Genomic DNA, 14114 nt, shown 5'->3' with positions numbered 1-14114 from the left:
TGGGATGGGGAAAGAATGCAATGCAGTTTGCATTTTGTATCTACTTACTTCATTTTTCAAATGTGTGAACCAAAATGCAGCTATCCTTTAAAACTTAAACATTTCCAAATTTTATGATGTGGCTTTCTAACCCCAAAATGTACATAGTAGGGGGAAGTATGCATGAAATGCTGGTATTAGTGAAAAAATTAAAATGCATTATGTTAGGGGAAATAATTTGAGAAAACATGTATATTAGGCATTGCTCTCTTGTGCTGATGTTTATTTTTTTTAATTTATTTTTATTAACATTTTGTTGTTATACAAAAATTTAACATAATCAATACAGCAACATAAGTGTAACCCTAATCCCCTCCCCTCTCCCCAGAGCCAGTATTTATGATATTGATATAGCCAATATGCAAAAGTGTAAGAATACATAGATAAGTGATAATATACAGGTGAGTATTTTGAAACCTGAATATCTAGTATAGCTGAATAATATCTGGGAGAAATAAAACTGTATGGACCCTATTAGTTATTTGTGAAAACCAGATAGCTTTTGCTGATGAAGGAAGTTGTTTGTGTAGATCTTGTTGTGAAGTATAATTATAAATCTCCATCATGTTGACTGGAATGTTTCTGGTTTTGCTGTACCTGTCAAAAATTGAAGATGCAGTGTTACTTTGTCCAAAATTGCTAATGTCCAAATTTTGTTATACCAGATCTGTATGTTCAGCTCATCTAAATTTTTCCAATATTGTAATATCGTTATTCTTGCTGCCAGTAACAATTTGGATATCAGATGTTTTGATTTTAATGTATTGTTTTCACCTTTGAATAAAGAAATAATTCCGGTTTTAAGTGTACTGTTTCTTTCGTAATTTTATTGAGTTCATCTTGAATTGAAATCCAAAATCTATTGATCTTTGTACAGGTCCACCAAATATGAAAATAGGTTCCTTTTTAGTTACATCCCTTCCAACATAGGGGGGATATTGAAGAAGTAATATGTGAAAGTTGAACCATCTATGCAGCGTTTTCAAAAAAGTATCTTTGTGCATGGCTGAAACAGTTTTATTATATTTAGATACAAATATTGAAGTCCAATCAGATGTCTCCAAGACATATCCCAGATCTTTTTCCCATTGATTTTTTAATCCTGCTAGATTTCCCATGTCATTTTCTAGTAATATTTTATACACTTTGGATACCAATCCTTTTCCATTATCACCATTTTCCAATAATACCTTTTCAATTTGTGTGATATTTTTAGTAGCGTATGTTTTAATCTGAGGGTCTTTCAATACAGAATTTTGTTGAAATGTGTGTAGCCAATCTAAGTTCCATAACGGAATATCTATTTTCAATTGTTGGATAGTGATTGGTCTTCCTTGTGGAAAGAAATCTCTGAGTCTAAAATATCCTTTCTTTTCCCTTGATTCCATGTATTTTTTCAGAAAATCATCTCCTGCATTCAGATAAGTTTGCAGGGTAGTCGAAGGGGAATATATTGGGGATAATTTCATTTGCCAATGTTTCCAAATAATGAATGTAGTTTTTGTAAACGGGTTATTAATATTTTTAAGGCATGTGTTACGAACTGGTAAAAAAAGTAAATTCCATAATTTACCAGTGGATAACACTGATTCCTCCAATCTAATCCAAGTAATAATAATAATAATAATAAATTTAATTTCTTCGTCGCCTATCTGGCCAATGGCCACTCTAGGCGACTTACAAAATTGTTAAAATACAATTGATAAAATACAGTAATACAATATAAAAACAACACATCTGCAGCAACAATATTAAAACTGGGCAGGAGGCATTTCAGTTATAACAATTAACCCTCCCCAGATACCCCGAAGGCCTGCTGAAAGAGCCAGGTCTTTAAGGCTTTCCGAAACACATTTAAAGAAGAGGTGTGCCGGAGATCTAGTGGGAGGGAGTTCCAAAGAGTGGGGGCCACCACTGAGAATGCCCTCTCTCTTGTACCCGCCAATCTGGCTGTTTTTGTTGGCGAGATTGAGAGAAGGCCCTGTGTGGCCGATCTTGTCGGGCGGCATAATTGGTGGCGTTGAAGGCGCTCCGTGAGATAAACTGGGCCGGAACCGTGTAGGGATTTAAAGGTCAATACCAACACCTTGAATTGGGCTCGGAAAACAACTGGTAGCCAGTGTAGGTCGAACAACACTGGTGTGATGTGATCTCGGCGGCGACTATTCGTAAGTAGTTGAGCCGCCGCATTTTGTATCAGTTGTAATTTCCGGACAGTTTTCAAGGGTATCCCCACGTAGAGCACATTACAGTAGTCCAAACGAGAGGTGACCAGGGCGTGTACCACTAGTGGGAGCTGGTGAACAGGAAGGTAGGGTTGCAGCCTTCGTATGAGGTGTAGTTGGTACCAGGCTGCCCGGCTCACTGCCGAAATCTGAGCCTCCATGGACAGCCTGGAATCAAGCACAACCCCAAGGCTGCGGACCTGGTCCTTTAGGGGTAGACTCACCCCGTTGAACTTCAGGTCAATGTCGCCCAACCTTCTCTTGTCCCCCACAAGTAGTACCTTGGTCTTATCAGGGTTCAACTTCAGCTTGTTCCTTCCCATCCATCCACTCACGGATTCCAGGCATTTGGACAAGGTCTCCACAGCCAACTCTGGTGAAGATTTAAACGAGAGATAGAGCTGAGTGTCATCTGCATATTGATGACACTGCAGCCCAAATCTCCTGATGATTGCCCCCAGCGGCTTCATATAGATGTTAAATAGCATGGGAGAGAGGATAGAGCCCTGTGGCACACCACAATTGAGAGGCCAAGGTCTTTTTTGATCTCATTATCATGAAACTGAGCTGACGTAATTGAAATGCTGTAAAATATAAGTTTGGAAGTCCCCAGCCCCCAGCATGTGTCTGGGTGTAAAAAGAGGTTAATGCTAATCATGGTCTTTTATTTTGAAATATGAAATTATTTAATATATTTTGCCATTTATGAATTGTATTATGAGTGATAAGAAGAGGAAGCACCTGGAATAAATAGAGGAATTTGGGTATTATTTTCATCCATGTGGCAGCTATCCTACCTAAAGTGGTTAAATTAATTTTTTTCCATTCGTTTAAGTCTATATTCATTTTACGTATTAAAGGGCAATAATTAATGCAAAATATTTTTGAGATTTTTTTGGAATTAAAATCCCTAAATAACGAAAAGCAGAATTACATATGTTAACTCCCAACATTTTAAGAATCATTAACTGATCTTGTGGACCAATGTGAAAAAACATTATGGAAGATTTATTAAAATTAACCTTGAGTCCAGATATTTTTGTAAATGTTTCCAACATCAGTTTAAGTAACGGGGCTGATTGTGATGGGTTCCCCAGCATTAATGTCATATCATCTGCATATAAATTTAGTAGATGTTCTTCTCCATTTATTTTAGGTTGATAACGCTTTATTTGGACATGTGAATGTAGTTTCATGGCCAATGGTTCTAAGGAAAGGGCAAATAGTAAAGGGGATAAGGGACATCCTTGTTTCGTGCCCCTTTGTATTGGTATAGGGTCTGAGTCCAAATTATTGGTAGCCCAGCTACGCCCCTATCTGGACAGGGATGACCTCGCCTCAGTTGTTCATGCTCTGGTAACTTCTAGGCTGGATTACTGTAATGCGCTCTATGTAGGGCTGCCCTTGAAGACAGTTCGGAAGCTTCAGCTAGTGCAAAACGCAGCAGCCAGACTGCTGACGAGGACCAGCCGGTCAGCACATATAACACCTGTTCTGGCCCGTTTGCACTGGCTACCTATTTGTTTCCGAGCCAGATTCAAGGTGCTGGTTTTGACCTATAAAGCCTTACACGGCGTGGGACCGCAATATCTTGTGGAACGCCTCTCCTGCTATGAATCTACCCGGTCACTTCGCTCAGCATCTAAGGCCCTCCTCCGGGTACCAACCCATCGAGAAGCCTGGAGGACAGTTACTCGATCTAGGGCCTTTTCTGTAGTGGCCCCCGAACTGTGGAACAGCCTCCCCAAAGAAGTATGCCTGGCGCCTACGCTTCTATCTTTTCGGCGCCAGGTTAAGACCTGGCTATGCTCCCAGGCATTTTAAGCGTTTATGTTATAATTTAAATTTTTTCTTTTTTCTTTTTTTCTTTAGTTGCTGCTTGTGTTTATTGTTTGTTGTCTGATTTTATTGTTGATATTTTGTATTTTAACCTTTTTGTACACCGCCCAGAGAGCCACTCACTATGGGCGGTCTATAAATGAAACAAATAAATAAATAAAAAATAAATTAGTACGTATCATTGCAGCAGTTGTATCATATAGACTGTCTATCATATTTAATGCTCTTTCTCCCAGATGATATTTATCTAGTACTTTTTAAAAATAATTCCAATTCAGACAAGCAAAGGCTTTATAGATGTCTAGTGATAAAACACCTAGTGATTTGTTATAAAGTTTGGCATGATATATTATATTGAGTAGTCTTCTGATGGGATCCGAGATATGTCTACCTGTAACGAATCCTGTTTGATCTGTATGAACCAAATCAGATATCATTGAATTAAGTCTAGTTGCTATTATTGCTGTGAATAATTTTTGGTCCTGATTGAGAAGATTTATTGGTCGATAGGATTCTAATTTCAGTTTGTCTTTATTTGGTTTAGGAATAACAATTATATGGGAAGTCTTCCAAGTGTCTGGGATAGTTCCCCCTGCCCAAGTGAAATTGAATAATTGGGTTAAATGTGGGATTAGTGTCTCTTTAAAGGATTTATAGAATGTGCTTGAGTCTTGTGATTGCATGAGATACTTCCTCTGTTGTTATGTCTTGGTTTAAAGAGTTTTTCTGAGCATTTGAGTGGGTAGGAGGAGAAAAAACAATAAGATATTCTTGGATCTTTTCTGTTTTGGTAGGTATATTACTATATAATTCCTTATAAAATTCCGTAAAGCATTTATTGATTTCTTTAGTGTCACATGTTTTTTCTTGATGTGATATTGCCATAATTTTTGTGGCTGTATGCCTCATCTTAAGGGCATGAGCTAATAGTTTAGAGTTTTTATTTCCCCATTCATAATATTTTTGCTTCGTATACCAAATGGATTTAGCTATTTTAGCAGAATCTATTGCCTCTAATTCTTTCTTTTTCTTTTGTAATTTCCTTAGTGTGTATTCAGAATTGTTTTGTTTATGCTGGGATTCTAAATTTTCCACCTCTTGTAATAGTAGAGTTTTAATAGGTTCAATATTACATTTCTTTTTAACCATTTCATTTATACAGTGACCTCTCATTGCTTTCATAGCATCCCATATAATGTTAAAATCAGGTGTATTATTTATGTCAAAATATTCTTCCAATTGTTCCTGAAGTGTTTTGGTAATTGATCGGTCTGCAAGAAGGAATGAGTCAAATCTCCATATTGGAGTATATGGAGTATCAGAAATAATGTTTATGTATGTTCCAACTGCAGCATAATCCGATACCAGTCTGGGATATATATCCACTCTAGTAATGTTTGTTATTAAGTTTAGAGATACTAGGATGTAATCTAATCTGCAGAAAGTTTTAAATCTGGGTGAGTGATATGTGTAATCTCTGATCCCAGCATTACTTTGACGCCAAGCATCTATTAACCCGTGTTTCTGTAATAGACAGTGCATAGGAGATTTACTCCTTGTAGCCGATGCTGGTGTTCCTATGCTTCTGTCTAACTTGGGGTCACAAATCATGTTCAAATCTCCACCAATTAGGATTTCTCCTGATGCAAATTTCTGAAGTTTTCTTAATATTCTGGATAAAAAATAAAATTGATTATTATTAGGAGAATAAATTGATGAAAGTGTAAAGTTGCGATTTTGTAGTAAACCTGAAAGGAAGATGTATCTACCCTCTGAATCAATTTGTTGTTTTTGAACCTGGAAATCTAATGATTTAGCAAATATAATTCACACCCCTCTTGAGTGATTACCTCCTAAAGCCAAAAATTGTTTACTAAAATATTTATGTGGAAGTAGATGACAGTTGGGTTTTGGCTTATATATTTCCTGTAAAAATATAATTGAGGGTTTCTGATTCCTAATATAATCTGAAACCCTTCGTCTTTTGATGGCATCTCCCATGCGTCTCACATTTAGTGTCAATACTTTAAGTTCAGACATATGTAATACTGCATTGATTCAGTTTGATTACCTGTATGTTCCATTGCTGTTTATCATTACACCAACCCCTCCAGATTATTTCTGTGCAAAACCATATATGCTGATAAAACATTAAACTGTGGCTCTGTAATCCCCGAGTAACATTCAACTCCCCTCCCAACATATAACCCCCGTACCTAACTAACTAAAGACAGAGGAAATTTTCCTGCTTACAGGTATTGTCAGAGACAGCCCTGTGTTAGTTGGTCGAACCTCTGAGGCTTATTGCCTCTTGTGAGTATATTGTAAACCTAAACAATATCAATTAAAACTTTTTTCCAAACCCTTCTATATGCTTCCGCTAACCCCAATGTGTTGCATATGGCACAGTCATAACCTTTTTGTGTGTTTATATCATTGTCCCTTGAAACCTTTGCTTATGTTGATTTGTTTTGTTACCAATCATCTAAATTTTACTTCCTTCTTGTGGGCATTGATCTCATTGATCTCTGAGAATTGGTTGTATTGATATATATGTTGAATTGTATATGACACAGAATGGACACTTGTGGGAGCCCATACCCCAAAAGCCATGGAGCTGAGCAACAGTCCCGTGGTACTACTTTCTGATAGTGACCTTGCAGGTGGGAGCAAAACCACTGTGTCCATTACAGTGTCTCCAACTCCTACCCCACTGAGTTGTTCCAGGAGGACACCATGATGGTGTTGAAAAACACTGAGAGATCAAGGTGAACACTCTCACTGTCTCTCTTCTGGTAAGGATCATCAATCAGGGTAAGGCTGGAGGCGTTGGGAGGAGATATAGCCTCTCCTTCTGTCCCCTGGAGTAAGTCCCATTGAACTGAGTGGGACTTACCAAAACCTGTGTTTTGTTTCTCTTTAACTGTGAGCAGCCCATTCCATGCAAATTTAAGAATTTTGTGCAGCTAGGTCACTAGGAGGCTGCTCTGCCATTTTTTAATTTTATTTTTTTTGCAGTAGGGAGGAAGTGGAGGTGAGTAGAGCACCAGAAATGAAATGATCCATACCTGCAGATAGGAAGTGGGAATACATGCCCCCCCGACATCAGAGATTTAGGACCCAGAAAAGTGTTCCAATTGTACACACGTCATAGCCTCAATAGGTGCATTGACCAAACACTTTTCAAGTTGGTATAAAGCTGGCTTGGAGGGAAAATGCATCAGATCTCAAAATTCCCACTTTTGGGAGAAAAAAGGGGTAGAGCATGACTATTGTTGTGGCTTTCTGGTGACTGGCCTGGCCTGAGGGCATTTAAACCCTTCTTGCCAGAAGCGAGTTGGCTAGATTAAATGTTCCCTACCCAGGCTCTATCTTTCAGCTAAGTTTTCTATCTTAATTTCCAATCACATAAATGTTTTTGTATGAATTGTATGCTCCAAGCAACTGTGGTTGATGCTTAATGACATCACTCAGACCCGCCCTGTGATGGCACTCGGACCTGCCCCATTACATCACTTGGACCCACCCCATGACATCACTCAGGCATGCCCCCAAAATCTCAGAGTTTGGGATGCTTCTGACCTTGTATTAGCTATCCCTCCCAATTCTGTTTCATCTGCAAATTTGATAAACATTCCCTGCACCTCCTCATCCAAGTCATTAATAAAAATGTTGTCCATGTGCAATGTGCCTGTAGAGAGCATTGTGGTCCAACAGAAGACCATCAAAATCACACGGATTTGGGTAGCAGGGAAGAGCAAGCACATTCTATCATCAGAATGCCAGAAGTCATCCCCTTCCCGCATACTCCAAGGTTTTGGATTTAGCTGTTGTTTTTCTTTCAATAAAAGACAAATAGCCACTTACCCAAAGGACAAAATAAAGTTGTTGGAAATAATACATTATTTGAGGAAAGAAGAACCATGGCCAATAATCAGTATGCGTCTTTTGATGAGCCACAAATGTCCTCCAACAATAGCGATAATCTGAAGAAATAAACATCCTATTGGTGTCAGTACAATGGTATACATGTCTGCATCAGAAGTAAGTCTGTTGTTAATGACTGTTAATTCAGGTAAGTGGGCACAGGGTGGTAGGTATGCTTTGGTTTAGGATTAGCATCGGGGAAAACAGGTTTCTTGTGCCTTTCAACAGGACCAGCAGCACTTGGTGACTCCCCATGGGGGGAGGGGAGAGAAGCATCAACAGCTGCACCCTCTCTGCTTTTGTGTTATCCATGCCCAACTGCCAATGAAGCCACGTTGTTGTGTTATGGCACACTCCCGTTTTGTGACTGGCACCCTCAAAACTCTCTCAGAATTCTAAATGTGCCCCCAGGTCCAAAGAAGGTTGGCAACCTGCCCCCCGGGGTGTAGCGATGGGGGGCAAATGAGAGCAATGGCTCCCAAATGATAATTCTGGCCCCCAAATGAACTTTTCCTTCAGTCCCCAAATTTCTAGCATTGCAATAATTTGAAGCTTCAGCCGAGCTTTTAGAAATACAGTTTAGGCATCCAAAGAGAGGGGAAGGGCAAAGTTAGCAAGGGAATGCAAACACAGTAATTGTAAGAGTTAAAATTATGAATGAAGTGAATGCAAGTCTTGATGGATGGAGGAGGGAATTGGCAACCCTAAGGGTTTGCAATTGGAGGAAGGACAGTACTGTTATCTACTGCGCAGTATCTCCCCTTCCCTTTTGGTGCTCAGCCAGCCTCTGGAAGTGGTGGGTATTATTAGTACATCTAGGCTTTGGTGCCTAGACTGTGCAGCAGCCTAGCCTAGTCCAGGGCAGGACATGGGAAGAAGCAGAGAGGTGAATGAGCCCAGGAAGGCCCAGGAAGCCTCATGAGACCTTACTTGCCCAAGCAATGGAGATCTGGAATATTGTGTGTGTGTGAATCGGGGGGGGGGAGCATTTCTTCTGTAGTTTGTTAAAAAAGTTGAAAAATAATAACAACAAATTTCATAGAATCAGAATAGCAGAGTTGAAAGGAGCCTATAAGGCCATCAAGTCTCACCCCTTGCTTAACGCAGGAGTCCAAATTAAAGCACATTTGACAGGTGCCTCTTGAGTGCCTCCGGTGTTGGAGAGCCCACACCTCCCTAAGTAATTGGTTCCATTGTCGTACCACTTTTACAGTTAGGACTTTTTCCTGATGTACAGTTGAAATCTGGCTTCCCGCAACTTGAGCCCATTGTTCTGTGTCTGGCACTCTGGGATGATAGGGAAGAGATCCTGGCCTTCCTCTGTGGTGACCTTTCAAGTACTTGAAGAGCGCTATCATATCTCCCCTCAGTCTTCCTTTCTCAAGGCTAAATATGCCCAGGTCTGCTTGTAGGGCTTTGTTTCCAGTCCCTGATTATCCTCGTTGCCCTCCTCTGAACCTGTTCCAGTTTGTCTGCATCCTTCTTAAAGTCCGGTGTCCAGAACTGGAGGCAGTACTCAAGAGGAGGCCTTAACTAGCTGTCCTTCCCAGTGTTCCACTGCAGCCCTGGTACAAGAACATGCTGCCCAATTGCTCTTGCTTTATATCCAAACCTGGGATCATGATGCGTTTCTTCCAAACAAACCATGAGTATGTTTCTTCTTGGCTTCATGCTTCAGTTTATTTGGGAAAAACAAACACAATTCTGCTTCGGACTTTACAACAAGCTGAGGTGCATAGCTTTTTGCCCCCACTCTTGCCAGGACTGAATGAGCATAGTATACTAGCACACTGTGAGAACTGGGTCATTGTGTGCAAAATTCTGGAAGATGTTAAGTAGTATTAAGTGTTGGGCACTTTGTAAGGAAATGTCTCAATTACACCTGTGGTACACACTGAGATAGTCTAGTTTTTAACAGCTGAAAAGAGACTAGATAGAAAACCAGTATTTCTTTTGTTCCACTGTTGCCTCTGATCACAGAGGTACTGAAGTCCTATCACTACAATACAAACCTATAGTTTAATAAATAGGTTTGATTGTCATAGTTCTTAAACAATGAACAAATGTAACTAAGAAGTACTGCCTGAGTTTGCTTTTTTCCTCCTCCTTCCCAATCTGTTTTCCTTTTGTGTCATGCCTTTTACAGTATACGTCCAAGGGTTCCATTCCACTATGAGAAGTAGGATAATAAGGAAGACACAGACTATAGCATATAAACTCTAGTGAGCCATAAAAAGGATTTGAGAAAGAGCTGGCAAAAGGAAGAAGTTCTCTAGATTTAGGGTATTTTTCTTACGCAGTACTTTTCTGTTAGATCAGGAATAGTTCTTTCAAGTCCTAGTGGAAGGGAACCTTTGGATCCAACCCTGTGAAGCTATGAAAAATGCCACTCCATCAAAGTCAAGGGCTGTCCAAATTACCTACTATAATTGGCTTAGAAATCTAGCACTAAACCAAAAGCCAGGAGAAAAGCGTAGAAAGCAGTACAATTTTGTATGGGGATTTTGTGCAATGTACGTTCTTTTGACTGTGTGACTGCACTAAACCTGCTACACCATGGCATTTTATGTCTTAACTCTTCTTTAGACCAGAATGGGGAATCTTTGACTCGCAGGGCAGTTTTGGCCCAGCAGGGGTTCCAATTTGGCCCACCAGGCTATTATTAGTAAACCACACCTACCTGCCCCACACCTGATGTCATGTGAGGTGTTAGGTGTGGGGCAGGGACCCACATGACTTAAAAGGAATAACTGGGGCTTAATGTGAGCTCCTAATTGTTCCTTTGCTAGAGCAAGGCAAGTTCCCACCACCCATCAGCTGCCTTTCTCCAGGATCAGGAAGGGGTTGTACTGACACTCCTTCTAAAACCTCTGCAGCCCTGCCCACCTGTTAAATGTGGCCAGTAAGGGGTATGGCAGATACAGATCTGGCCTGTCAGGGTAAAAAGGTTCCCCGCCTCTGATTTATACTGTAAGTCTGTGGGCAGGTCCTGTTTTAATTTTTGTACAGCATCCAGATGCTAGAGCTACTTTATAAATAATAAATATTTCTCTAGCATGTGAGACTTAGATCACTACATTGCCAAATCCCTGGTCTACCCCCAACTTACCAGGAAGATGCATGATGGATATCTTCACTCCACAATTGACCAAGTTCCTGAGGCCATTCCGGTTGTGCTCCTTGTCATGTTTGAACAACTGAGCGGCTCTTATCTCCAGATTCACATTAGGATGTGCTTTCAAGAACTCAATGATATCGTGGCTACATGAACCACAAGGACTCCAAGAAAGAAACCAGGTGATAGAGCAGGGCATGTTTTTCCGATTCTTTATTTTCTCACAAGCATTTTGCAAAAAGTTGATTTCTGCATGGGAGCGATCGCTTCTACACCAGTTCTTCCAGGTCTTGGGACTTTTCCCCCAGCGGATTTCATACAGCAGATGAGTAACGTTTGGGGGTCTTCTTGGATCATAATTCCTGCAAAGCGTCTCTGGTTCTATTTTCCACCTTAAATACAAAATATGACAAAACAGAATTGCACCCTTTCAGAACTCAACAGATCTGTGGTGTATATAGTATTGTATCCTCGTTTGAATTTAGCAACCCTACAGAGTGGCTGTGAGAGCCAGTGTGGCATAGTGGTTAGAGTGCTGGACTATGACCTGGGAGACCAGGGTTCAAACGCCCACACAGCCATGAAGCTCACTGGGTGACCTTGGGCCAGTCACTGCCTCTCAGCCTCAGAGGAAGGCTTTCTAAACCACCTCTGAATACTGCTTACCATGAAAACCCTATTCATAGTTGAGTTTCCCTCATGGGAATAATTACACAAAAGAGATTAATATAATAAAAGTTGGGGGAAACGAAGAGCAAAAGGAGTGGAGCAAAACCATTCTAGAGAAGTGGAAGGAGAGGGAGGGGAGAAGAACGACTCTCAGCTATGTGTCTGAGAGCACGAGTGAAACCCAGTGGAGAGTGGAGAGGCACATAGCCAGATTCCTCAAGAAGGCTCTTCCATGGAGAGAGGAGGGCTTCACCCTTGCTCTCCCACCAGGAGCCATTTGAAGGCTGTGCCCTCCCCCAAAGCCCAACTGGACGGGACAGAGAGGAATACTAGTATCCTATGTTTACCCAGTCCCTCCTCCATGGGGAGGCATAGGAATTCTGGATGCCTCCCTTTGGGTTCGAGCTTTATTCCTGAGGAGACTAAGAGTAGGAAAGGGAGAATCAGAAGCTCCAGAGAAGGAATTACACTGAAGCAGCCACCCAAGGAGCAGCAGTGTAGTGGCAAATTTAGAAGTCCAGGTTCCTTCATACATCAGGATCAGCCTCACAGGACAAATGTGACAGGTGTGGAGATACCCACCTGTCAATCACATCACATCATTATCCAACCCACTTATCCCAAGCCACAACATCCTGCTGGCAATCAGGTGCATGGAAATAGCTGCACATGGGGCATTGCTAGCTCTGTGCTCGGTGCTTCCAAAACACCAAAGATAGAGCTAGCAGAGTGGTTCTTTCTCCCCTCCCCATGGGATGTGGGGACAAAGAAGCTGGTATTTTATAGGCATTGCTGCCTATAAGAAAGGTTCCTCTCACAGCTGATCTGCAAAAAGCGGGTTTCTTCCCCCTGCGTTTTGCACATCAGCTGAGAGGACTTCTCTCTTGCACATGATGCCTGTAAAATACAAGGGGCATTGCTGGGCAAATGTTTCTCCTTGCAGAGGCTCACTGCAGCCAATGCGAAGGGCGTGCAGGGAGAAACAGAAAGAGGGCTAAGAAGAGCAGATGCAGAGCAAGATGAGGTGGCATTTCCTCACAAAGAAGGGGGCAAAGGAAGAAAAGCTAAAGAAAGGAAGGTTTCTTGTAAAATATAAGAGGAATTGCTTTTAAAGTGGTTCTTTTCCCCTCAGTTGTGATTTTTGCAGATTGTCTGTGAGAAGGGGGGAGAGAGCCTCATGGAGGGTGGGGAAAGAAAGAAGGAACAAAGTGCTGTGTTTTACAAGAGGAAAAACCTGCTTTTTGTAGATCAGCTGCAAGTTCTCTCACATGCAATGATGCCTGTAAAATACCCCACTCTTCTTAGCCTTTTGTCTCTCCCCCCCTGCCTCCCACGTTCTCACAGACAATCTGCAAAAAGCACCAAGGGAGAAAAAAAATGCTTTACAAGCAATACACCTTGTATTTTACAACCAGTCTTCCTTCTTTCAGCCTTTCTTCCTTTGTCCCCCTTCTCTGTGAGAAATCCTTTTGACTTCCCTCAATTGCTCAGATGTTTCACCCCAGGAGGAACCTCCAGATTTGCTTCAATTTAAGCTTTAGGCAAAATTTGTCTCCGCACAACTGGCCACTCTATGAAATGAAAATGGACTGCCTTTAAGTCAATTCCGACTTTAAATTCTCACTCAGCCATGATGATCACTTTTTCATAGAAAGAGGCCTTATATGGAGTGAAACAATAGGTTCACCTGCCTCCGTGTTGTTGACTCTGAATGGCAGCAGCTCTCTAGTGTTTGGGGCAGGAGTCCTTCCCATCCCTATCTGGAGATGCCCCTGGGACCTTCTGCATGCAAAGCAAGTACACTACCATTGTATCTCAGAACTTCCTCCAATTTATTTTAGCTATTTGTGTTTTATTATAAAATTGCTTATCTTACCTTTGGTTGGTTCCTGTGTCTGACTGACCTGTTGGAAATAAGTTGCATAATTAACCAGGTCTGAACACACTTTCTGATGGAATGAGATTTAAAAAAATGTTCACAAACTCATGTTTGTGTGCATGCGATCTGAGTTGAAAGTAATAGCACTTAAGCACATATAGCCCCATGTTAACAAAATGGTACTGCTGCATTTCTGTTTGGTCCTGTTTTTCCTATAAAGAAGGTATATAAATGTTTTAAATAAACAACAAAATGAGGTATGGAAAGAACATATTCATGGACATGGATGTGTATATTCACAAACAGGTGCATATAACAGTCAAGAACTGAGAATAACAGATGCTTGAATGCACATATCACTCAATTTCACGTATGTTTGTACCATACTTCTTCAAATGTGCTTTCGTCAATATAGGGCTAC

At 40.9% G+C, this 14114-nt stretch overlaps 1 protein-coding gene across 4 annotated transcripts in view; it reads right to left on the bottom strand.

The window, feature by feature from the left end:
• Positions 1-258: 258 nt before the first annotated feature.
• The window catches only part of APOBEC1 (apolipoprotein B mRNA editing enzyme catalytic subunit 1), a 28816-nt gene continuing 14960 nt past the window's right edge, over positions 259-14114 (bottom strand). Inside the window, exons 2-6 of one of the 4 annotated variants that reach the window (XM_061583216.1) lie at positions 13691-13718; positions 11140-11537; positions 7971-8089; positions 5657-5775; positions 259-636 (exon numbers count right to left, since the gene is read on the bottom strand). In XM_061583216.1, the coding sequence (XP_061439200.1) occupies positions 5704-5775; positions 7971-8089; positions 11140-11537; positions 13691-13718 (617 nt within the window). In that variant the 3' untranslated portion in view covers positions 259-636; positions 5657-5703. Of the gene's footprint in view, positions 637-2545; positions 2638-5656; positions 5776-7970; positions 8090-11139; positions 11538-13690; positions 13719-14114 lie in introns of those variants that run through there. The other 3 variants (XM_061583247.1, XM_061583237.1, XM_061583226.1) reach the window with 3 other exon arrangements.

This window comes from Rhineura floridana, chromosome 1 (assembly GCF_030035675.1).
Source record: "Rhineura floridana isolate rRhiFlo1 chromosome 1, rRhiFlo1.hap2, whole genome shotgun sequence".
NCBI lineage: Eukaryota > Metazoa > Chordata > Lepidosauria > Squamata > Rhineuridae > Rhineura > Rhineura floridana.
This window is presented reverse-complemented; position numbering and strand designations above follow the sequence as displayed.